Source organism: Sminthopsis crassicaudata, chromosome 1 (genome assembly GCF_048593235.1).
Source record: "Sminthopsis crassicaudata isolate SCR6 chromosome 1, ASM4859323v1, whole genome shotgun sequence".
NCBI lineage: Eukaryota > Metazoa > Chordata > Mammalia > Dasyuromorphia > Dasyuridae > Sminthopsis > Sminthopsis crassicaudata.
In genome coordinates this window covers 28,572,408-28,597,337 of record NC_133617.1, presented here as the reverse complement: position 1 = coordinate 28,597,337, position 24,930 = coordinate 28,572,408, and the positions used below count along the sequence as shown (strand labels likewise).

Below are 24,930 nucleotides of genomic sequence, written 5' to 3'. Positions count from 1 at the left end.
CTTCATTTTATAGATAAAGCAACTGAAGCCAACAAAAGTTAAGTGAGATACTAAGTGTTTAAGAGGAATTTTAATCCAGCCCTCCCTGAGCAGTCAGGTCTTTATACTAGCTGTGCGACCCTAAGCAAGTCAGTTAACATTTCTGGAACCTGTAAACATGAATGGGGAAGGGAAAACTTCATGGCCTTTAAAAAGAGTCCCTCTAGCTCTGAATTGGGCCAAAGTCAGATAAATGATCAACGAACCAGGTCCAGGACCATTTGAACCACCGACAATGGAAACAGGGTCTGGAATAGGCTATCCCACAAAAACCTGCTCCCAGAACTGGAGGGACGGAGATAACATTCAGGGTCCAACTTAGCTTAAAGTAGAGGAACTAGGCTGAGAACTCTAAACATAAGCCTATGGGTTCTGGGATGGAAGGGGGACATACCTATTTAATCATCTATCTCTTTTTCTTTCTGCTCCCTTTCTTCTTCTCCTCCTCTTCTTCCTTCTCCTTTTCTTCTTCCTCCTCCTCTTCCTCCTTCTCCTATTCCTCTTTCTCTTCCTCCCCCTTCCCCACTTCCTTATCCTGTTTCCATGAGTCTCTCTGCCTCCAAAAAGTCTAAGCCAATACCCCTACTCACCTGGTCCGAGTCAGCTCTATCTTACATGGGTCCAGCTCAATGTATTTCTTCTCCTCAAAGATGCGATTGACACAAGGCTTGAGGACCTCATGGAGATAAGGTGTGCCCACCAACTGCAGGAAAGAACAGGCAGGAAGGAGATAGGGAAAAAAGAGGGTACAACCCAGAGGGCAAGGTGAACCAGCCTTGGAATGGGACCCAGGAAAAGAGTATGAGAACTGGAATGGACCTGAGGTTCCTTGTGATTCAACTCCTTTACTTTACCATTGAGGAAACTGAGGCACAAGCAAATAATCCAAGAACAGACAAGTGGGAAGCATCAGATATGGGATTTGAACCCAAGTTCTCTGACTTTATGATGGAGCAGCCTCAGGGAACTGATATGAGAGATAGAACATCATGCTGCCCCACTGAAATTAGACTTCTATCTCCCCTCCCCTAGTCAACTCAGCAACATTCTAGCCAAACTAAGGTGAGGTCTAAGTCTGACATCTTAAGGCTAGAAGCTAGAGCAGGGGGTTTCATACAGCACTCACCTTCATGAACTGCTCCATGGACTTGGAGGCCAGAGAGTTGGAGCGAAACAGGGTATTGGGATCCGCTGGAAGAGAAGGGACATGGCCCCTGGAGCAGGGCTGCACATGGAGAGCTTTGGGCTCCGGGCACCTTCCCTTGCTTGAGGATAGTGTCTGGGGCATCCCCAGAATGGTACCCCCAGGTGGTCAATGGGATGGTTTCTAAAGAGGAGAAGCTACACAGGGCCAGGTACTTTTCTCATCCATAAGGCCTTTTGGGAACAGACGGACGGGAAGGGAGGCAGTCTAACAGAATGGGAAAAGCACTGGGTTTGGAGTCAAAGGACAAATCCTCAATTCCCAGCTTTACCCCCTTAAACCTGGTGACTCTAGCAAAGGCCTTTCCCCTTTCTGCGCCTCAATTGCCTTATCTGTAAAATGAAAGTGGTGGACAAGCTGACATTAAAGGTCCCTTCAGTTTTAAGAGATGGCTTCCTGCCTCAAGTCTTTCCCTTTTTCACTCTAACGTGATATTCCTAAAGCACGGACCCAATCATGCCGTCAACAAATAGCAACAAATACGTACTACTTCTCGATTCAAATCCAAACACTTCTGTCTTTCCCAACTTTCCTTTCTAACTTTATTACCCCTTACTTATTCCGTGCAAACTTTTTCTGTCCTTCATCTATCATATTCCATCTTCCAGTTCTATTATCTTTGCACACTGTATTTCATATATGTCTCCAAATGAACATGTTATCTCTTGCAATGAACTATAAGCTCTTTGAGGACAGGATCAGTTTCACTTCTCCTGTGTATATATTTTATTTTATTTATTTATTTTCTGAGGCTGGGGTTAAGTGACTTGCCCAGGGTCACACAGCTAGGAAGTGTTAAGTGTCTGAGATCACATTTGAACTCAGATCCTCCTGAATTCAAGGCTGGTGCTCTATCCACTGCGCCACCTAGCTGCCCCGTATATATTTTATAGAAAAAAAAATCAACACAATTGATTGATACATTGGAAAAGTCCAAAAACATTTGAAGTAGGTAATACCTGTGGATATTCCACCTTCACGAAGGGATACGCTGGGGCTGTCTTTTCATATTTCTTCATTCTAGTTCCACTTGAGCTTTACAATTTTGTTGAGCAAATGAACTACAAGCTCTGGTAGGGAAGGACCTGTTTTACTTCTCCCTTTATATGGCCCCCAACTCCCTGTCCCAGTGTTTAGGGTATAATTAGGCACTTAGTAAATGTCTGATCATTCATTGAGATGAATGGTACGAAGGATAAGCCTTGCAATCAGGAAGATATGGCTTCAAGTCCTGGCTCTGATGCATCCTGGCTATGTGCCTCCCTTTCTTAGTGTCTTTAGTTAACTCTCCATTCTATAAATTATTGATATACACAAGGGATTCCTGTGAAATCGAAGCTCCAACCCCTCTTTACTCCACCCCCCTCCCTTCCAGTTATAAATTCTATGAGAAGTAGAATGGTTGGTGGATGCTGAGTAACTTGGACACAATGAAAAATTTGTTTGATCCCTGTGGATCCTCCCAAAACAGATCCAGTGGCAGCAACAGTGCCCTGAAGATGCTGATAATGGTTCACCTTTGCAGTGCTTCAAGGTAAATATAATCTCATTTGAGCCTCACAATAACCCTTGCAGGTAAATGTTATTATCCCTATTATACAGATAAGAAAACTGAGGCAGACAGAGATGAAGTGACTTGTCTAGGGTAACTCAGCCAGTGAGTGTCTAAGGTCACATTTGAATTCAAGCTGTCCTGATTCCCCAAGTCCTGAGCTTCTTATCTTCAACACTCAAGTCAATGGCCTTTTCTTGGCTCTCTTCCCACTCAATGTATAAATTTGCTTTTGACACGATTAGTCACCTTTCTTCCTACATCTCTTTCCCTTTCCTGGACTTCATGACACTGCTTTCCTTCCTATTTGTCAAACTGAGAAGGAGCAGTAAGGGCAAGTAAGAGGCAACTAGGTAGCGTGATGGGATTGGAATCAGGAAGACCTAAATCCAAATTCAGTGACCATGGGCAAGCCATTTCACATCTGTCTGCCTTAGTTTCTCTAATGGTAAAATGGCACTAATAATAGCACCTATTTCTAGCATTGTCATAAGAATCAAATAAGATAATATTTATAAAATACTTAGCCCAGTACCTGGCACAAAGTGCTTAATAAATGCTGGTTTCAATGGCTGAATAGGGGGAAAAAATGTGTTCTCTAATAAGGATTTGTTATCTAAGATACATGTGTGTATAATATGTATACACACATACATGTGTGTATGTATATAATATGTACACATACATATATACATATATATATATTTGTATGTGTAAGTACGTGTGCAAATGTGCACCTTACACTCTGCAAACTGGCCAAAATGGCAGTGGTCAATACTGAGGAGTTATGGAAGGACAGACACAGTAACACATTGTTGTAAAGCTATGAAAGGTACAATTATCTTGGAAAGCAATTTGGAGCTAAGCAAATAAAGTGACTAAATGTCTATACTCTTTGAATCAGAGACTCCATTATTGGGTTTGTACCCCAAAGAAGCCATCAATAAGAGGAAAGTCAGTATATATTCCAAAATATTTACAGTAGTACTTTTTTGCGGGAAAAAAAGGTGTAGAAACAAAATAGATGTTCATTAATTGGGAAACGGCAAAACAAATTGTGATACGTGAATATAATGGAATATTATTACTGTGCTGAAAGAAATGATGTTTGCTTGGACATGTATACATATAGTGTATTTAACTTATACTTTAACATATGTAACATGTATTGGACAACCTGCCATCTGGGGGTGAGGGGACGAAGGGGAAAAGTTGGAAGTAAAGGTTTTGCAATTGTCAATGCTGAAAAATTACCTATGCATAAAATTTTTGTAAAAATTAATTTAATTAATTTTTTTAAAAAGAAATTATGTTTGTGGTGAATACAGAGAAACACAGAAAGATTTAGATGAACTGATACAGTGAAGTAAATTAGCAGAACCAAGAATATGATATATACTGTGACTATAACAATATACATGGAAAGAACAATGACACACCAACAAATCAAAAGTAAATGTAACAAAATTATAAAGCTCAAGTGGAACTAGAATGAAGAAATATGAAAAGACAGCCCCACCCTATCCATTCGTGAAGGTGGAACATCCACAGGTGTTAGCTACTTCAAATGTTTTTGGACTTTTCCAATATATCAATCAATTGTGTTGATTTTTTTTCTATAAAAATATCATTTAATATATGGAATTAGCTCTCCAGGAGGTAGAGGGGAATAGATATTAGGATAATTATGAAGAGGTGAGAAACAAAAGATATCAATAAAAACACTTAAAATAGAATAAATGTTTTTTTCCTTTCATTCTTATGAGTATTTCTCAATTCTCTCTTCTATTTCTTCTCATCTCTATGTACGTCCTCTCTTAATATTCTAATTAGCTCCCTCAGATTCAGTTAGCATCTTTATATAGACAAGTCCCAAATATATATATGGTGTCCCCAAAAATGTTAATGTATTTTTAATCGATTAAATTTAGCATGTGGCTTGTCACATAGTAGGAGCTCAATAAATACTTATTGCTTATTTATTGATTATTAAGGCTTAAAACTGCACTGAGACTTTGGGATACTCTGCATATGCAGTCAGAATCTCTCTGTTGAACAAAGCTCCAACTGTTTGCTGGACAGCTCCATGTAGCTGTCCTACTTGCATCTCAAACTCCATATGCACCAAACAGAATTTATCATTTCACCAATCCTATCAAACTTTTATGTTTTTGTTAAGACAAATCCATTTTCTCTCAAGATACCAAATTTGCAACCTTAGAGTCATCCATGATCTCTTCATTTTTGACCCCTTACATGTAAGCATTGGCCAAGGTTTTATTCTACTTCCACATTTCTCAAATCTGTCTCCTTCTCAATCCTCATGAGGGCACTGCCTAGATGAGATTTTTGTCACTTCTTTCCTGGGCTACTGTAAAAGCTCCTTATATGTTTCTCTTTTGGGGGTATTTTGCCTTTCCAATCCATCCTCTGCCCAACACTCAAATTAATATCCCTAAAATAAGACAGGGGCAGCTAGGTGGCGCAGTGAATAGAGCACTAGCCCTGAAGTCAGGAGAACCTGAGTTCAAATCTGGTCTCAGACACTTAACATTGCCTAGCTGTGTGACCTTGGGCAAGTCACTTAACCCCAATTGCTTCAGTGAAAGGAAGGAAGGAAGGAAGAGAGAGAGGGAGGGAGGGAAAGGAGAGGGAGGGAGGGGGAGAGGAAGGGAGTGAGGAAGGGAGGAAGGGAGGAAGGAAGGAAGGAAGGAAGGAAGGAAGGAAGGAAGGAAGGAAGGAAGGAAGGAAGGAAGGAAGGAAGGAAGGAAGGAAGGAAGGAAGGAAGGAAGGAAGGAAGGAAGGAAGGAAGGAAGGAAAGAGGGGGAGAGGGAGGGAGGGAAAGAGGGAGGAAGAGAGGGAGGAAGAAAGGAAAATAAACACACAAGTAAGACCATGTCCCTTCCTTGCTCAAGAGACTTTAGTGGCTTCCTATTATCTTTGAGATAAAATATAAATGCTTCAACTTGGAACTTAATGTGGTTCCTCTGTACATCTCCAGTCCTATTTTATCTTACTCTTTCTTCACAAACTCTTATGTTCCAGCCACAGCAGCCCATCAGTCATTCTTTGGCTCTACATTCCACCTCTTGACTCCATGCCTTTATATTGGCTATTCTTCATGCCTAAAATACCCTCCCTCATTTCCAAGTGATGATACAGATGAATTGGATGAATGAATAGAAAGAGGAAGATAGATAGAAGATATATAGATGGATCGATGCATGAATAAGTGAGTGAATGAATGGATGGATGGATGGATGGATGGATGGATGGGTGGATGGATGGATGGATGGGTGGATGGATAGATAGATAGATAGCTGAATAAATGGAAAGATAAAGATAGATAGAAAGAAAGATATTATTATTTCTTAAATTCCTAATAAAATCCCAGAAGGCCTAAGGACAAAGTTAGAATGGATCCTTATGGCTCATCCAGTCCAACCTTTTCATCTCACCCATGAGGTTGTTGTGGCCCAGGAACTGAAGGCCCACACTTTGTACTTTGAACAGCAAACTCAGATCCTCTGACTCTAAGCCGTTGTCCCTCCCATTATACCAGGGTTACCTCTAAGGGGTATCCCCGCCAATGTTGAGTAGGTGGACAATCACTCCCTTGGAGGCTTTTAGGAAGGAGGGACTGTCACCTAAGAGCTTTTTGATACAGATCAGCTCTTTGTGGGAAGCAAGAAATCCCAAGTGTGGGAAATAGGCTGGAGGGATCACTCACTGGTCCGGGACACTTCCTGAAGATTGAGGTAGTCCAGGAGGGGCACGGCCAGACCTCGACCCAGGAATATTTTCACCAGTTGGGTGGCAATATCCTGCCGACTCTCCCCAGCGCTCACTTCATCCAGCATGGCCAAAGGGGTCACAGTGTCATCCTAGGACACATAACATGGGAAGGAAAGGTAATTCCAGAAATTCTCCTTGAATTCCCAGCCTCCACAAGCCCAATCATATATCCTCTGTGGGAAGAGGGATGAGACAGAAAAGGAAATAGTCATAGATCCTCACCGTCCTCATCGACATTTATACAGTGTGGTTTAAATGCAATATCTGCTTGCTATCTCAACCAACTTGGGAGATAAGTATTTTATGGGGTACTGTGATTTCCCTGGTTTAGGAAACTCCCAGTGAGGAAATTCCCTCTACCACTGCTGATCTAAGAGAGTTTCATAGGGCAGTGACAAGTCAGATGACTTGTCCAGAGTCACAATGTGTATATATCTTTTGCAGACTAGCTCTCTGTCCACTCTCTCTGTTAAGACAGTCACCACAGGTCTTATAGTTTCCATTTCTCTAAAAGGGAAATTGAGACTTTTAGAGCTTAAATAACTCTCCCAGGTAATAGAGATTCAGACTCAGGTTGTCCATACTCCAAGAGCAGATCTCTATCCATTATCCTATTCAGCCTAGGCGGTCCTCCAGCTGACTGGAGGGAAACCAATCCCTGACCCTGACAGAGGAACCTACCTGGGCTGGGGACAGAACAGATTCCACCAACAACTCAATGAGGGGCTGGTAATACACAGAAGGCAAGATGCGTTCCTCAGCCAGGCGCACCTTGAGCCGCAGGGCCCCCAGTTTGCCCCTGCAAAGAAGGACCAGTACATGTAAGCCGGTAGGGCACACAGCAAGAGGATGTCGCCACACTGGGATAATGTCTGAAGTGGGAGAGGAGTGCTTAGATATATCTCAGTCACGGCTTCTCTGGCAAATGAAGAGCTAGCCAATGGAAAGATCATCCACATTACCCTTCTCTCCTTCAAGTCCCACAGAATCTTAAAATCATAGAGTTAGGGTTGGATGAGTCTTCAGAGACCACTTCATTTTACAGAGGAAGAAACTGAGTCACATACAAGGAAAAGGACTTGCCCAGGGCCACACAACACAAATGCAAGTCTAAGTCCAAATGCTTGGGGTTTTTTTACTGCTCATACACACAGATACAACAGATATGCCTACGCCCATGCTCCTGGCTGGCACAATCTCAACAAGGTCAAGCCCAAGTCTTCTGTACACCTAGAATTCAGTTACCACCACCACTACTCTTGCCCAATGGATAAGGCATCAGATATCATCGAACTTTTGGCAAGATCCAAGACATAGGTTTGAGTTCCATGCCAAGGAAGAGACCTATATTCCTTGCCTGGTTCTTGGGATGAAAGGGAAGGGTAGAAAAGGGTCTAAAGACCTCAACCAAGACCCTATAGGAGCCTTGGATAGTTCTTAACATACTTGGGGGAAAGGGGTGTTGGGAATTCCAAGTCCCTCTTCCATAAGGGTTCCAAAACATTGTACCTTTAGCCATCCCATCCCATCCAAGACAAGGGCCCTTCTTTCTCAAGCCTTTATTTACCCAGCATCCTCTTCGGCACTGGCAAAGGGTAGCAGACGGAACCAGCCACTGGGGGGACACTGGAGCAGGACATCAGGAGGAAACTCCACCTGTCATTAAATACCAAGTCTTCTTTCTATTTACCATTTAAAGCAGGGTGAGAGTTGGGGGTAGGGGGTGGGGGAACACAGGATGCCATTGCATAATAAACAAGCATAGGATCTGCAGTTAGAGGATCTGAGTTCAAATCCTGCCTCTAATCCTTATTGCCTACATTACCCTGGACAAATTACCCTATATCTGCCTGTCTAGATCTGTTTCCTCATCTGTAAAATGAGGGAAGAGGAGAGCGGAATGTAATTTGCATATAAACAAAATATTTATAGTTGTTCTTTTTTATGTAGTATTAATGACCTAGAAATAAAAGAGGTACCCCATTAGTTGGGGAATGACTGCACAAATTATAATAAATAATAAAAATAACAACAATTTATTACATATAATTAATATTAAATTATTAAATATATTTTATGATATATAATATTATGATAATACATAGCACTTCAAGATTTGCGAAGCACTGTAAGTAAGTTATCTCCCATTGTGCTATAAGAAATGAGGAAGGGTGTCATTTCGGACTTGATGGCTGCTCCAAATTGGTGGTTCTATGACCCATGATTTCAACTCATCTGCCTATAGTTTTAAAGGAATGGCTAAGATTGAAAGAGATAAATGATTTCCCTATGAACAACATCCATTTAATCCTGCCATTAACTAATGGCAGAGTGTAACTTAGCATTCAATTTACTATCCCAGTGGTCCTCAAACTTTTTAAACAGGGGCCAGTTCACTGTCCCTCAGACTGCGGGAGGGCCGGACTAGAGTAAAAACAAAAGCTCCCACTCTGTCTCCGCCCCTCAGCCCATTTGCCATAACCCGGCAGGAGGCATAAACGTCCTCAGTGGGCCGCATCTGGTCCACGGGCCGTAGTTTGAGGACCCATGTACTATCCTATGCCATCTTCTTCTAGAATCTCCGAATCAAGGTCTATAAGACTTGCCATTCAAATCCTTTCTGCTCTCCTCCCCATCCCCATCTCTGTCTACTTCTTATCCCCAAAGCAGTGAAAAATGGTGTTCATCTCCCTCTCCCTCCAGGCTTTCCAATCCCACTCTCCCCAACCTCTGCTTATAACCGCTCCTATCCTATCTCTTGGGGCTGGGGGATGGAGTAGATGTACAACTGAGTTCTTGATTCTGGTGGTTGACTCACCATTCCCAGGAAATCATTCTTGCCCACCATGTCCCAGTCCCACACTTCCACTCGGAGTGGGCCCTCCTCGCCGTGAAGCTCTAGCACCTCATCCCAATGGGGGAATCGTGTCTTCTTGATGGTCTATGAGAACAGCATCAAGGCCAGCTGAGAGAAAGGGGAGCCTGTCCTACCTACCTGAGAGCTGCTTACCTGGATTTCCTTCCATTCCCTCCAATAACACATGACCTAGATCATAGCATTGCCCCTATTCTGACCCCAAGATAGTTCCAGGCACACCTCCCCACATAGAAGCAGAGCATAGGAAGCACATAGCTGTTTCTGTTTATCGACAGGGTTGGATCACCCGGGAATCATCACCATCAACATAATGCTTTAAGGTTTGCAAAGCATTTTTACATGTGATCTTCATAATAACTCTATGAGACAATTTTATTATCATTCCCATTAGAAAGAAACTGAGGCTATCAGAAGGGAAGAGAAGAAGGGCGTGAGCAGGGGATAATGAGAAGTAGCATCTCAGCTTAAATTCAGATAGATATTTTTTTCTGCATTTTTTCTCCCTAGCTCCTTGAACTCAGATCCACCCCCATGATGGGTCTAGAGCAACAGATCCATGAGATTGTCCAACTTTATCGTTCCCAATTCAGATCCCCCATCATCAATAGCCCCAGACTCCTAGTTTAGGTATCATTTCTCCCCAGCTCATTCCCAAAACCAAGGTGTTCCCTGCCACTCTCCCAAGGTTCCACTGGGACCCATCTCACCACCGTCTCGAGGCTCTGGCTGCCCCAAAATATGCGGGCAAAGGGGTCCGAAGTGCCGGAGAGGTCTCGGGGAGCCAAGTCTCTGAAGACCAAAAAGAAAGGGATAACACCATATGTCTATAGTGCTTAAAGGCTTACAAAGCACATTTGTCATGCCCAACATTCAAGATAAATGGTTTAAGGATTATTATCCCTATTTTCAGATGAGTAAACTGAGGCACAAAAGCAAAGTCCATAATCATACATTTGGTAAATGGCTGTGTTGGAATTCAAATACAGTTCCCATAAATTCAAATGCAGTGTTCTTTCTACAACACCACACGTGCTCCTGATTCTAGGATTCTAAGAGGTGATGGTTAGCATTGAGAGTACGGTATTAAGAGGATTATATATAGTCAGAAGACCCTGTTTCAAGTCCCACTTCTCTCTGCTCCTTGCCTGTATGGTCTTGGGTAAGTCACTTTATACTGCTTACCTATAAAATGTGGGAGTTTAGATGATCCCTTAAGCTTGTTCCAGCTCTAAATCTATAATCCTATAGAGACCGTAGAAGTTTATTATCTACTCCTTTTTTCTTATAGTCAAGGCAAGTGACCCTCAAAGAAGTTTTAGCACTGGAAACTCCGAGGTGCAGAAGGTGGGTTGCTAAGGCAAAGAAGCAAAAGTCAAAGGGTATAACGAGGACAGCAAAGAGTTGGAGGGGTGCATTACAGGAAGCAAACAATGCTACCTTATCAGAACCAGCAGAAAAGCTAGTCTTTGCAGGAAGAACTCAACTGTAGGCAGCAGGTCCCATTGATTAATTCATGGAATATAGACCAAGAATATACTGTGCCCAGTGAAGTGTCGGGCAATCGGGGCCCCTTCCTTGGTGATGGCTCCTTGAGAAGCCCTGCTTACCTTCTACACTCATCCTCCCTCTCTGCTGGATTTGAAACTCCTTGTTACCATGACAACACTCAAACAATTGGGTCCCAGACAGATCCTCCAGTTCAGTCCCTTAGGATGCTACAAGCTCCCTCCCTCTTCCTTCTCTTTTTGAATGGCTTAAAGGGTGCATTTTTGTCATTTAGGGACACACCGTTTCTCCTTCCCCTCCTCCCCAGAGGAGAGCAAAACAAAAAGCAAAGAGGGAAAGTGAGAAGAGAGAAATAACATACTGGAGTCTGAGGAGCTATTCCCTAAAAGAAAGGATCATAAGATTTGGGAGTGAGAAGGGAAATTTAAAACCATCTAATTGAAATCCCTCATCATAAAAATATGAAAATAGAGAAGAAACCCAGAGAAAGGAAATAATTGGGCCCAAATCACACAGGTGATAAGTGTCTGAGTAGGATTCAAATCGAGACTTTACTTCATCTCTCTTAAGGCCAATTCTGTCACCTCCTCCCCTATTCAAAGTGCAATGGGTGTGCGGAGATCGCAGTCACTTGGAGACCCTGGGGTAGCTTCTTCCCACTCCAAGCCATTACCACTAGCAGCCCAGCCCCTCCTCTCCCATCCCTATATCTGATCCACTGGCCCCCTCCTTGGTTTCCTAGGAGCTGAGTCTGGTTGCTAAGATACAATGGTCCTTTCTCTTAGTGCTAGGATCCCACACAGTCTCACTTTGGGGGTGGAGGGCAGCAAGGGCAGAGAACAAAGCTTGAAATCTCCTTTCCATTCCACCCCCTAACAAGGAATGGGCAGATCAGAAGCACCATCTCTTCTGCCTAGATTTCATCATCCCCTGTTTTAAGTCCCCTCCAGCCCTGACATCCCCTGTTCTAAGACCCCTCCCAGCCCTGACATCCCCTGTTCTAAGACCCCTCCCAGCCCTGACATCCCCTGTTCTAAGACCCCTCCCAGCCCTGACATCCTCTGTTCTAAGCCCCTCTCAGCCCTGACATCCCCTGTTCTAAGCCCCTCTCAGCCCTGACATCCCCTGTTCTAAGCCCCTCCCAGCTCTGACATCCCCTGTTCTAAGACCCCTCCAGCTCTGACATCCCCTGTTCTAAGACCCCTCCCAGCTCTGACATCCCTTGTTCTAAGACCCTTCCCAGCCCTGACATCCTCTGTTCTAAGTCCCCTCCAGCTCTGACATTTCCTGTTCTAACCCCCTCCCAGCCCTAATATCCCCTGTTCAAAGATCCCTCCTGGCCTTGACATTGCCTACTCTAAAACCCCTTCCAGCTCTGACATTCTATATTCTCAGCGCTCCATATCCATCCCCCTTCTCCATCCTCAAAGCCCTTTCACATGAAATCAATCAATCTTCCGCCTTACGTTTAAATGATTTCAAAGCCACATTCAATATTAGGTCAAGTTCCTTCCCCCGCACACACATTCTTTGTGGGGGATGGGGGGAAGAGACATGGAGAAGAAAGAGCTCTGACCCTGAGCTCCCACAGAAAGCCGAGGGCAGAGTCGGGAACTCGATGAATTGTCTCTCGAAAAGAACATAAAGAAATTCTGCAGAGCAGAATAAGCAAGAGGAAAGGGATGTTAGAAAGTATTCAATCTAGCTAGAGTCAAGGAAAGGGCGGCTCACAGAGAGCTTGTCTAGCGTCGTGATGCTTTGAAGAAGCAAACCTGAAGTAGAATAGCAATAATAACTAGCAGGCAAATGGCAGTTTAAGGTTTACAAAGCACTGTATGGATGCTCTCATTTGTGCCTTAAAACCATCCTGGGAGACAGGTGTTATTATTAGCCCATTTCACAGAAGAGAACATGGAGGTTGAGCAATGGCGTGATTTGCCTAGAATCTCGCAGCTAGTAGCTGCAGTGGGGCACGGATTTGAACTCCGGTCTTTCTGACTCCAAGAACAGGACCGATATGAAACCCATCTAGAAGTAGAGGGAGGTGGGACTGAATGAGTTCTTGTGGGAGTGAAAATGGGAAGGGACGTGACTAAGAGTGCACAAAGCATATGGAAAGGAGGCAGCATCCTTCATTAGCACAGATACTCCCCCCCCCCCCCCCCCCGCAGCTGACGGTGCCCTGGCAGGTGTATTTCCAGGAACGGAGATGGGGTGCACTGAGTCATCCATACTCTCTCCCCTTACATCCCCTGGCACTTGTCGGCTGGAGGATGCAGGACAGAGGGGCAAGAACTTAGGACTTCCAAGATTCTGTGATTCTCTCATTCACGTCAGACGAGCCGCCTCAAGATAAATTCATTTTCTAGAGATATCGTCCCAGACTCGGCCCTGCTAGGGGACTAGCTAGTTCCTGGGTGCTCTTCCCGGTTCTCCTGACCTGATTAGCTTGCTGGAGAACCCAAGCTAAGTAGAGCACACCTATACTCTAGAAGGTGAATTTCACCCCCATCCTGGGCGTAATGCCCTTCAGGTAATGCTCCCCCACCAGGTTAAGGGAAGAATGGGTACTACAGACTCCTTGGGAAGTAATATTGGGCATGGAAAGGAGCAGGAGACATAGGATCCAAAGATCTGGCTTCAATTCCTAGCTCACCCAGTAACCAGCTGAATGATCACTGAGCAAATCACTTCTATGAATCTCAATTTCTTCAACTTTAAAATCAAAGTTATCCCTAAGATCTCTCCCAACTCTGACATTCCATGTTCTAAGCTCCTTTACAGCTGACATTCCTTGTTCTAAGCTCCCTCCCATCTCTGACATTCCTTTTTCTAAGCGTCTTTCCAGCTCTGTTATTCTGTCTCCTAAGGTTCTTCCCAGCTCAGACATTCCATGATCTAAGAACTCTTAGCTCAGACATTCCATGTTCTAAGCTCCCTCCCAGCTCACACATTCCATGTTCTAAGGTCCCTCTCAGCTCTGACATTCCATGTTCTAAGGTCCCTCTCAGCTCTGATATTACACATTCTAAGGTCTCTTAGCTCTGACATTCCAGGTTCTAAATCTCCCCCACCAGTTCTATATTCCTATGTCCCTATGAAAAGATGCTCCTAACATAGGATGCCATATAAGGATATTGGAGAGCATTGCCTAGGACAATGCTGCCAAGGTCCCATGAGCCTTGAGGGGCACAAGTGAGGCTCTCGGGAGCCAACTGCTTCCCCTCCTCCACGCCATAGTCAGTCACGCACAGGCCACCCTATTACGTTGCAGAGAACAGACTCCTAGGGTGGGGGTGGGAGAGAAGGCTCCCAAAGGGAAGAGGAGCTGGCTTCTCTGTCCCAATTCCCAGAGGAAAAAAGGCAGGAAGGAGGGAGAGAGGGGAGGAAGGAAGAGGGATGGAAAGCAAGATGGTCTGAGTTGGAGATTGCTGGGGAAGAGACAGCTGGTCTAGCCGACTGTTTCCAAGAGTGGCCACAGCTGATTCACGATGCCAGGCTGGGAATGAGTCAGAGGAAGACAACACTGGCAAGCCCCCCGAGGCTGGCACGAAGCCATGCCGCCTCCTCGGAACCATCCACCCACTCACTAGCACCCACTTGCAACTGCCCATAACCTTTCCCATTCTCAGAGCGCCTCGACAGAAGCAGCTGCCCAAGACGCCTCAGCAGGAATCTTCCAACACTAGGGCCCAGCGGCCACCCGGCCTCCCCCTTTCTCACTGTGTCCATTTTGTTCCCCAGATACAAGGAGGTTCCGCCTACCCCCCCGTTACCCTCCACATCAGGGACCGTACCGAGCCTCGATGATGTGGCAGCGGAGCCGAGGTCCCTGGGCCTCTGGCAGGAGCTTCACATCCAGGTGGATCTCCCCTTGCACCTCCTCATCGGGGTCCACGTGGCTGAGATTGAGCCAGCTATCAATCCCTTGTATCAGAAAAGGTCAGAAGGAACATCATCACCCGGCTGGATCCGGCTGGATCTTTCCCCATGACATGTGAGGAACTCAAAGTGCCAACCAGAGGCGGCACTATCCTCTGCTCCAACACCCCTCCCTGATCCGATAGTCTTCATTCTCATTCTCTTGGTAGCCCCGACATTCTGCATTCTAAGGCTCCCCGCTAGCCCTGACATTCTATGTTCTAAGATCCCCCCACTGGCTCTGACATTCTCTATTCTAAGAGCCCCTAGTAGCTCTGATATTCTAAGACTCCTACTGGCTCTGACATTTTATGTTCTAAGACCCTTTTAGATCTGTTATTTTCTGGTCTAAGACCGCTGCTGGTTCTGACATTCTATGTTCTAAAACCTCCCTACTAACCCCAACATTCTCTGTTCTAAGATCTACCAGCTCTGATATTCGCTGTTCTAAGACTCTTGCTGGCTCTGGCATTCTATGTTCTAAGATCCCTGACTAGTCCTGATATTCTCTAAGACACTTCTTGGCTCTGATATTTGATTTTCTGGGAACCCCCAGCCCTTGGGCACCACCCCCCATACTTGTGCATCACTCCCATGTTCCCATCAGTCTCTGATTCTCACCTCGGGGGCTTGCAGCTGCGATGGTCTCCTTGCTCAGTGAGATCTTGCCAATGATGTCATCGTGTCTGCGGGGAACATGGTGAGGAATACCTGGGGTGAGAATCTGATGGGAGCAGGGAAGAGGGCCAATGAACCTGCTCCCTCTAAACCAGGACTGGGAAACCTTTTTTCTGCCAAGACTATTTAGATATGTAGAACACCGTTCCCGGACCACACTACACTACCAACTTGGAGAACTCTAGCAGTGGGAGGTTGTTGTCCCTAGCTTTCAGCTCATCATCCTTGAACCTGATTATGCAAATGATATCACTGGAGGAGTTCCCCGCCCTGTTCTAAGCCCTCCTCTGTGAGACCAAGTGCCCCTTTTGAGTTCTAGATGGGCAGGGGCTGTGGTCACTTTGCCATGAACACTGCCCATCTAGAACTCAAAAGGGGCACTGCCATTAATTGACCTGTTAGAATGACTGGACCTTCTCACCAAAGTGGGATTGTGGGAGTTGGAACTAGAAGAGATATCAAAAGCAATAAGACCAAACTCATCACTTTACAGATGATGAAACGGACTCAGGTCCCTAACAGGTGATGCTACTGGCTTGTTGTGGGACATTAGATGAATTCCTCCCTCTCTACTGACTGCAGTTTCCTTCTCTGTGAAATAATGCAATGGGACGAGATATTCCCTAAGGCCCCTACCAGCCCTGACATCCCCTGTTCTAAGCTCTCTCTCAGCCCTGACATCCCCTGTTCTAAGCTCCCTCCCAGCCCTGACATCCCCTGTTCTAAGCTCTCTCTCAGCCCTGACATCCCCTGTTCTAAGCTCTCTCTCAGCCCTGACATCCCTTGTTCTAAGCCCCTCCCAGCCCTGACATCCCCTGTTCTAAGGCCCCTCCCAGCCCTGACATCCCCTGTTCTAAGCTCTCTCCCAGATCTCCCATTCCATATTCTGTAGGCCTTCTTGACTCTTAAATGCCTTTCCCACTTTAGTGTTCTGCCATCTTTTCTGAGAGCCAGACAAGCTTTGCCCAGGGAGAAGGACCATCATCCCCAGCTCCTGCCGAGCCCGCTCACTACTAGCCTGGGATAGGTGCTTCAGGTGGCCCCCTCCCCAGCCCTGCCCGAGATCGGTTCACAGGGCCCTCACCCTATGGTATCTTCATCCAGAACATAGAAAGCCAAATGATGGAAGTCCAGCGGCAGATGCAGGGTATACTCTTCTCCCCAGAATGGATTCAGGTTTCTCCACACAGTTGCTGTCCTGGAGGGTTCAAAAAGAGTGCCTGGACACCCAAGCGGGAGTGTGCACTCCCCTCAAACACACGTGAGCGCAAACACACACACACACACACACATGTGAGCACACACACACACTCAGCCTCAGTATAGCTAGAATGGGGGTGGGGAGGAAAGGAAGCAGCTCAGCCTGGGAAGGAGGAGATGTCACAGGGCAGCCTTGGGAGGGGTGGCAGGCAGGAATCCTGGTGAGTCAGCACTGGGAGGAGGCCAGAAGGAGCAGTTATGGAGACACAGGTTTGGGGATGGATGACAGAGAGACTGAGTCAACCTCTTTGAGTTTGGCTCCCGTCAATGTCACACCCAGGAGTTCCCCAAAGAACCAAGATGTGGGTCATGTGTCCCACATGGGGATCATGAACTCTAGATCAGGGAGGAACCCAAAAGCCACCTCATTTTACAGCAGAGGAAACTGAGGCAAGGGTAGGACAGGGGGGATAATCTTAGTTAAAGTCACAAATTTGGTTTCTTGCTGTTCCATCATTTCAGTCTGTCCAACTCTTCATGATCCCATTTAGGGTTTTCTTGGCAAAGACACTGGAGTGGTTTGCCATTCCCTTTGTAGCTCATTTTACAGATGAGGAAACTGAGGCAGAAGGGGAAAGTGAATTGTCCTAGGTCACACAGCTAGGAAGTAGTGGGTAAGAAGGGGTAATACTACAGTTCTACAGTTCTAAGATTTTTTAGGAATAGAACCCAGGATTCCTAAGTCTCTGCACCAAGTAATCATTTAAGCATTAAACACCGGGTCTAATACAGGGCTTCTAACACAGGGCTTCTCATCTAGATGAAAAGGCATTTAATTTAAAAAAAATGAATGAACGAATGAATGTCAGGGCGAATTGCCCTTTTCCCAGAAAGGTCACAAGCATAGGTCAATAACCCAGGGCCCAGGCACCCCCCACTCTTGCCTTGGCCGGGCAGCTTCCAGAATGCTCACCTGGCTACCACCTCATGGTCCACCTTGATAATGCAGTAGGGGTCACTGTTGCCAGACCTGTGGAGAGAGCATCTCACCCTTCAGAGCAGCCAGAGCTTTTATCTCCTTTACAGTTAGAATGGCTCCTCACACGCAATGGATCATGACCTACCTTGGGGACTCTGCACCGGCTGTCCCTGGCCACCTCCTGAAACCCTACCTCCTTTCAATGGGATGGATGCAAGAATAAAGCAATGAAGCAAAAAGCAATGATCAAATACTTACTTAACCTTGCACGAATTTGCTTTTTCCCACGTTTATTTTGTTTTTAATTTATGAAATAAAAAAAAGCATTTCTATAACATAATAAAAAGATAATGACACATGAAACTGCAAATCTACTATGTACGGCCTGCTGTTCCTTCTAAATATACAATAACTTTATTAGGTGAATTTTGTGGGTGCTAATTCTGAGTGTAGGATCATGGACAGCATCAGGGAGATGGGAGCTCATCCTCCATGTGGTCTGACCCTCGCTGAGTGGTACAGTGGATAGAACACCCAGCCTGGAAGCAGGAAGATCTGACTTCAAATCCAGCCTCAGACACTTACTAGCTGTGTAAGTGACTTAACCTCTGTTTGTCCATACAATTAGGTTGCTCAGTGGATAGAACCCAGGGTCTGGAGTCAGGAAAACCCGAGTTTAAATCCTATTTCAGAGACTAGCTGTGGCCGTCTGCCTCAGTTTCCTTAGCTGTAAAATGGGGGTAATCATCGCATCTACCTCCCAGGGTTGTTTTAGGGATCAAAGGAGAGAATAAACATAAAATGCTTAGCACAGTGCTGGCACAGAGTGGGCATTATAAAAATGAAAGCTATTATATCGATGAGTAAATTGGAGACCACAGAGATTGATTGATTTGCCAGCAACGTGAAGAAAGTACAAAGCAAAACTGGAATTTATATCAAATGATAGGACTATGGACCTAACTCTGTCTGGAAGCAACCATAGACGCTGCCTAGTAGGAGCCCTTCATTTTAAAGAGGAGAGGCCTGGAAAAGTGAAATGATGTGCCCAAGAGCTCTCATCTAGGTGGGCAGGTGGCAAATTTGGAATTAAAACTCAGATCCTCTGACTCCAAAAAGGGTTCTCTGTCACGCAGGGAGGAAGACTCTTTATTCAATGTCTGTACGACCTAAGCTTTCATAGAGCACACTGGATCTGAAGTCCACTCCTGCTTCACAGCCTTCCTTTCACCGAGTGAACGGTTTTAATCCCTTCTGCCTCAGTGTTTGGATCAATCAATTGAGGAGGGCTGGGATTGGGCTGGAGATCCCATAAAAAAAAGTGCTTTTCCAGATGCCCTTGCTCTGACCTCCCAAAATTCTGTCCCTTGAATCCCACTCTGAAAAGACTCCCTGCCTCCCAATCAACTCTCCACCCTGAGCTGCTGACGTGAGGAAAGGTCCTTATCAAGCTCCCATCACATAGGGGTGATCCGGTGTCACCCAGGGAAAGTGCCTACTCAGCAGGATGTTATCTGCCCCGAACCCTGGCCCTGTAGCCTTTCCCACGGGGATGTGAACTGGGTCCTTTTGCTCCCTACTTGTGGGAAATCAACTACAACTTCCCTCTGTCCCATTTTTTCATGTCCAGTAAAGATATATGACATCTGAGGGTCTTTCTTCCAAGACCTTTGGATCAATCCTAAATTAAACTCCTTTCAAATCTGGGGAGTTTAAAAATAGGAAGTAGTCATATTAACTAGTGCTGAAGGAATCAGCAGCCTATCTGGTTTTGATAACTAACTTTCCCCTTCTGTACCTCAGTTTCCCTTTCTGTGGATGGTGGCAGCTAGATGGCACAGTGGATAGGGCATTGGGCTTGCAATCAAGAAAACTCTGCTTCCTGAGTTCAAAACTGATCTCTGGCACATCCTAGCTTTATGACCCTTAGAAAGTCATTTAATCCTATTTACCTCAGTTTCCTCATCTGTGTAATGAGCTGGAGAAGAAAATGACAAAGCACTCCAGTTATTTCTGCCAAGAAAACCCTAAGTGGACTCACAAAGAGTCATACACAAGTGAAAAAATGACCGAACAAATAGTGGGGGAGAGGAAAGATTTCCCCTGAGATCCCATCAGCAAAGTCCTTGGAGATCCACAAAATTGTTCTTTCTCTGGATGATACTTTCAAGACAAGGAACAGGTTAAGGTACAAGTTAATAATGTGGAGGGGAAGCAAGGGAGAGGCTTGTCATTCTTGGATCAGAGATGGGGAAACTGAGGCAGTGCAAGAAAGTCTGCCTGAAACCAACAGCAGTCACAATTCAGAACAAGGTCATGTCAGCTGCTTTTCCTTAGTCCAGCCCAAATTCCCCCAAATCCCTTTTGGAAGGGGTCGCTCTGTCCCAAATCCTATCTATTGACTTCAAGCTTGGAGGAAATATAACACTATACAATACCAAAGCTAAAGATCATGTAGTCCAAGCCTCTTATTTACACAAAAGGAAACTGAGGCTCAGAGAAACAAGGACACAGAATTGCATGCTGCTGCGTCTAGATCTCAGATATCCAGCCAAGGAAACAAGGTGTTGCAAGCATAAGAGGCAGTATTTGAACCCAGTTCTGGTGACAGAGCCAGAAACCTCCTCAGTACTAGAACTCAGGGGTCATAACTTCCAAATTGGTATTTTTGTTCTTTAAAAAATTCTGCCCAGATTATTTCAGAAAGACTTCGAGAGATTTACACGAACTGATGCTAAGTGAAGTGAACAGAACCAGCAACAGCAAGACTATACAATGATCAATTCTGATGGACACAGCTCTTTTCAACAATGAGATGATTCAGTCCAGATCCAATGGTCTTGTGATGAAGAGAGCCAGCTGCACCCAAGCAAAGGACTGTGGGGACTGAGTGTAGATCACAACATAGTACTTTCACCTTTGTTGTGGTTGTTTTTTGCTTGCTTGTTTTTTTTTTCCTTTATCCTTTTTTTTTTTCTTTTTGATCTGATTTTTCTTTTTTTTTTTTTCAAATGTTTTCTGATTTTTCTTGTATAGCATGATCAATGTGGAATTATGTTTAGAAGAATTGCACATGTTTAACCTATTTGGATTGCTTGCCATCTAGGCGAGGGGAAAGAAGGGAAAAGAGGGAGAAAAATTTGGAACACAAGGTTTTGCAGGGGTGAATGCCAAAAACTACCTTTGCATCTATTTTAAAAAATAAAAAAATATGATTATAAAAAATTAATTCTACCCAGGAAAAAGGGAGATAACTAGATATCCAGACCAATTTTCAAGCAATAAAAAAGTACCTGGGAAAGCCTAGGGTTCGCCCTACCCCATTCTGCCCCATCCTGATGGCTCTGTTCATATCTTCTTTGTTAAACTTCTAAATCAAAGTATCTGGGGGAAAGAGCCAAAAGAATTGGCTTTGCCACTTTGAGCCAAAGAAGTTAGACTTGAGTCATATATGGTCTCTGAGGCTAGCCACAGAACTATGGTGGTGGAAGGGGAATACCATTCCCTTCCCCCTCACCAAAGGAAGTCTTCAATATATGGGACTTTCTCTGGGACTAAAACTGGATCTGTGGGAAAGGATGGCATTTCCTGGCCAGGAAAGTGTGGGTAGGGCAAGATTAGGACACAGGATTCTAGGAGAAGCTAAGGTTCCCAGTGCCCTCCACCTGCCTGGAGAGCCCCTACCCTATTCTCCCCCATCCTGGTGGCTCTGTTCAGAGCTTTTTTGTTAAACTTCTAAATTAAAATGTCTGGGGAAAAGAGCTGGCAGCAAAGCCAGATACCCTGATGCATTTTACACACACACACACACACACACACACACACACACACACACACACACACACACACGACAACTCCAACCGAATAATATGGACAGTCGTGTCTCCCAGCTCCAAACCACCAGGCCATAGGTGACAAGACATATCTGTTCACTTCAGGACAGGGCGGGCTCTCCAACAGGCCAACATGTTAGCCTTTCCATGCCTCAGTTTCCTCAATATGAGAGTGGATTAAAAGAGATCACTCACAGCTGTGACACACTTAATACTGATATCGGGAATTTCCATTTCACTTTATCAGTTTTAAACTGCTTTTTACATTCATTATTTCCTTGGAGTCTCATAACAACCCCGTAAGCCAGGTTCTGCTAATATTGTTATCCCCTGGAGGGCCTCAACATACCTTTCCAGACTCATTAGACATGGCTCGCCCTCCTACAATCTAGCCAAGGTGACTTTTTCTGCGCTGCTCTATTACCACACCGCATTTCCCATTTCTGTGGTTTTACACTGGCCATCCCACATACTTGGAATGTTCTCCCTACTTACCTCTTCCTCATAAAGCCCTCTCTTCCCCTAAGGCACAACTCAAGCTCCCACTTCTTAGAGGAGCCCTTCGAAATCTTCAATCCCTCCAACTGCGCTGCCCTTCTTCCCAAACTCCCTTGTATCTAACTGCTGCTTTGAACTAATTTGTATTCACGCTGCAAACTGATATATAATCTCATCTCCTCCATTAGAATGTAAACTCTTTGAGAGTAAAGCAAATATTGTTTCTTTCTTTATCTTTATGTTATTGTTGCTAAGGCTTCTCAATCTCATTTGGGGTTCTCTTGGCAGAGATACTGTAGTGGAGAAGTTATTCCCTTTTCCAGTTCATTTTTCAGAGGAAAGATACTGTAGTGGAGAAGTTATTTCCTCCTCCAAATCATTTTTCAGAGGAGGAAACTGAGGCAAGATACTGTAGTGAAGTTATTCCCTTCTCCAGCTCATTTTTCAGAGGAGGAAATTGAGGCAAGATACTGTAGTGGAAAAGTTATTTCCTTCTCTAGCTCATTTTTCAGAGGAGGAAACTGAGGAAAGATACTATAGTGAAATTATTCCCTTCTCCAAATCATTTTTCAGAGGAGGAAACTGAGGCAAGATACTGTAATGAAGTTATTCCCCTTTTCAGCTCATTTTTCAGAAGAGGAAATTGAGGCAAGATACTGTAGTGGAGAAGTTATTCCCTTCTCCAAGATCATTTTTCAGAGGAGCAAACTGAGGCAAGCAGGGTTAAGTGACTGGCTTAGGATCACAAAGGTAGTAATGAGTCTGAGGATAGATTTGAATTGAGGAAAATGAGTCTTTCTGACTCCAAACCTAGCACTCTATCCACTTTGACGCCTAATTCCCTTTTCCTTGTACCTTAATAGTGCTTAATAAATGCTTGTTGACTTGACTGATTGAAGTGGCTCAGCCATGGTTATAGTTGAGATTCAAACTTAGGTCCTCTTGATTCTAGGTCCATTGTCCATTCCATTAGACAGGAACCCAGTTTTCTCTTACTGCAAGAATACTATTTTTGACCCTCCAAAAATGGAGTGCTACTCATGCTTCCAAACCATGGTGGAACTAAACACACACACACACACACACACACACACACACACACACACACACACACACACACCCCACCAGTGATTTCTGCGGGGATTCTCCGTCTGCCCACTACTCTCCTCTGTAAAGTAGCCATCCTTAGGTGCTGAATCACAGGCACAGTCCCTTCCCTGATAAAGATAAGCCCTTTGGGGAAGGGGGTGGAGACTGTGTTCCACATTGATGCTGACCCAATGCCTCTAGGGAAAAAAAACAGCACACAAACAAGGAGAATGGAAGCTCTAGAGCCAAGGGTCTCTCGCTCCAACCAGACTAAACACCAACCACGGGCCAATCTCTGATCCACCTCCTCCCACAGCACCTGAGGCCACGTGCGCAGATATACCCTGGAGTCCTGAGGTCTAGACTAAGGAAGGAACAGGATGAAAGGCTACTTGTTCCTTCTTCCCAAAATAGCCCGAACCTGGCTGGGCACCCTGGGGGAATGTAAAATGTGCCCATGGCTGAGAACAGGCTCGCTCAGCTGACAAAGGGTGGGGACTGGGGCTGAAAAGTTACTGAACCTAAGACCCCAGGAGGAGTATGGGAATGGGAATCACGGGGCTAAAAGCCCTGTCAAGGGGACCCACCCCAAGATCCTTAAGCACAGAGGAGGATGCCCCCAACAGCTCAGCTCGCCTTCCAGGGCCATCCTCCATCTGCCAAAGCCCCCCCCCCCGTCTCGTTGGGAATCTTCTGCACCGCTGTTGCACCCCCTCCCCTTGAAGCCCCGGGGGAGAAGTTCAGCTCAAACTCCACGACTCCCTCCCCCAGGACTGGCTGGAGAGAGATGCCCCAATTTTCAGCCAGCCTACAATGAGAAGCCATCTGCCCGGACTGACTGGGAGAACACGATGGGGGGGGGGGGGGAAGAAGGGAGGCAATGATATAGCCCGAGGGGGGGCCGAAGCGGGCACGACCCGTTCCCCCAAACTTCGGGCTCTGCAGGGGCAGGGGTGGGGCTGTGGTCGGGACGGGTGGCTTTGCTCCAGGATTTCCCACCTAGATTAAGGGGGGAGGGCCACAGGGCGCCTCCGGTGCCCGGCACAGCGGCGGACACATAGTAGGCACTTGTGACACGCTTGGCTTCATTCCCCTCCCCCCCCCCCCCCGAAAAAACAACAAACCAGCGAGGAGGCGCAGGAAGCAATGGGCGGCCGGGGAGCGGGGAGACTCACACGTCTTTGGCCGGCAGGTCTCGTCCCTCCACCACGCGGAAATTCAGGGAAATGTTCCGAGCCATGCTCTCCCTTGGCGCTGGGGCGCGGGGGGCCGGGGTCCCGGGGCGGCCGCAGCCAGGCAGCTACATGTCCGGGGCGCTGCGCCCCAGGCAGCGGGGGCGGGGAGGGGGAGCGGCCCGGCGCGGAGCGAGGATGGGAAGCGGGGGTGTGCGGGGGCGCCCGCAGGGGCAGGGGGCGAAGCGGAAGGGGGGGGACCGACGGCTGCCCGGGCTCTACAGGTGGCTCGGGAGGGTGGAAGCGAGCCGAGAAGGAGGCATCGGCAGCCAGCGCCGCACTGCCCGAGCGCCTCCCTCGGCCCGCCCCCCGCGCCCCACCCGGGCCAGCTGGAGCGCAGAACGGGCGGGCGTGGTGCGGGCAGGCGAGGGGAGGGCGGGGGAGGGGGCGGGCTCAGGAGAATTCTCCTCCCCCCACTCCCTCCGAGAGCGTAACCCCCTCCCCGCGCACGCCCCCTGCTGATTGCCCCCCAGAGCTGCCCCTCGCCCTCCTCTCGGGCTCCGGGCCCCGAACCGATGTCTCCGCA

At 46.1% G+C, this 24,930-nt stretch overlaps 1 protein-coding gene across 1 annotated transcript in view; it reads right to left on the bottom strand.

The window, feature by feature from the left end:
- Positions 1-24,700, bottom strand: part of RASAL1 (RAS protein activator like 1) — a 44,153-nt gene extending 19,453 nt beyond the window's left edge. The window contains 12 exon segments of the mRNA XM_074297194.1: positions 630-742; positions 1,166-1,230; positions 6,526-6,679; positions 7,272-7,389; positions 8,158-8,246; positions 9,409-9,531; positions 10,176-10,257; positions 14,772-14,901; positions 15,517-15,581; positions 16,658-16,771; positions 17,747-17,803; positions 24,348-24,700. Of these exon segments, the coding sequence (XP_074153295.1) occupies positions 630-742; positions 1,166-1,230; positions 6,526-6,679; positions 7,272-7,389; positions 8,158-8,246; positions 9,409-9,531; positions 10,176-10,257; positions 14,772-14,901; positions 15,517-15,581; positions 16,658-16,771; positions 17,747-17,803; positions 24,348-24,412 (1,175 nt within the window). The 5' untranslated portion in view covers positions 24,413-24,700.
- Between the last annotated feature and the right edge of the window lie 230 nt (positions 24,701-24,930).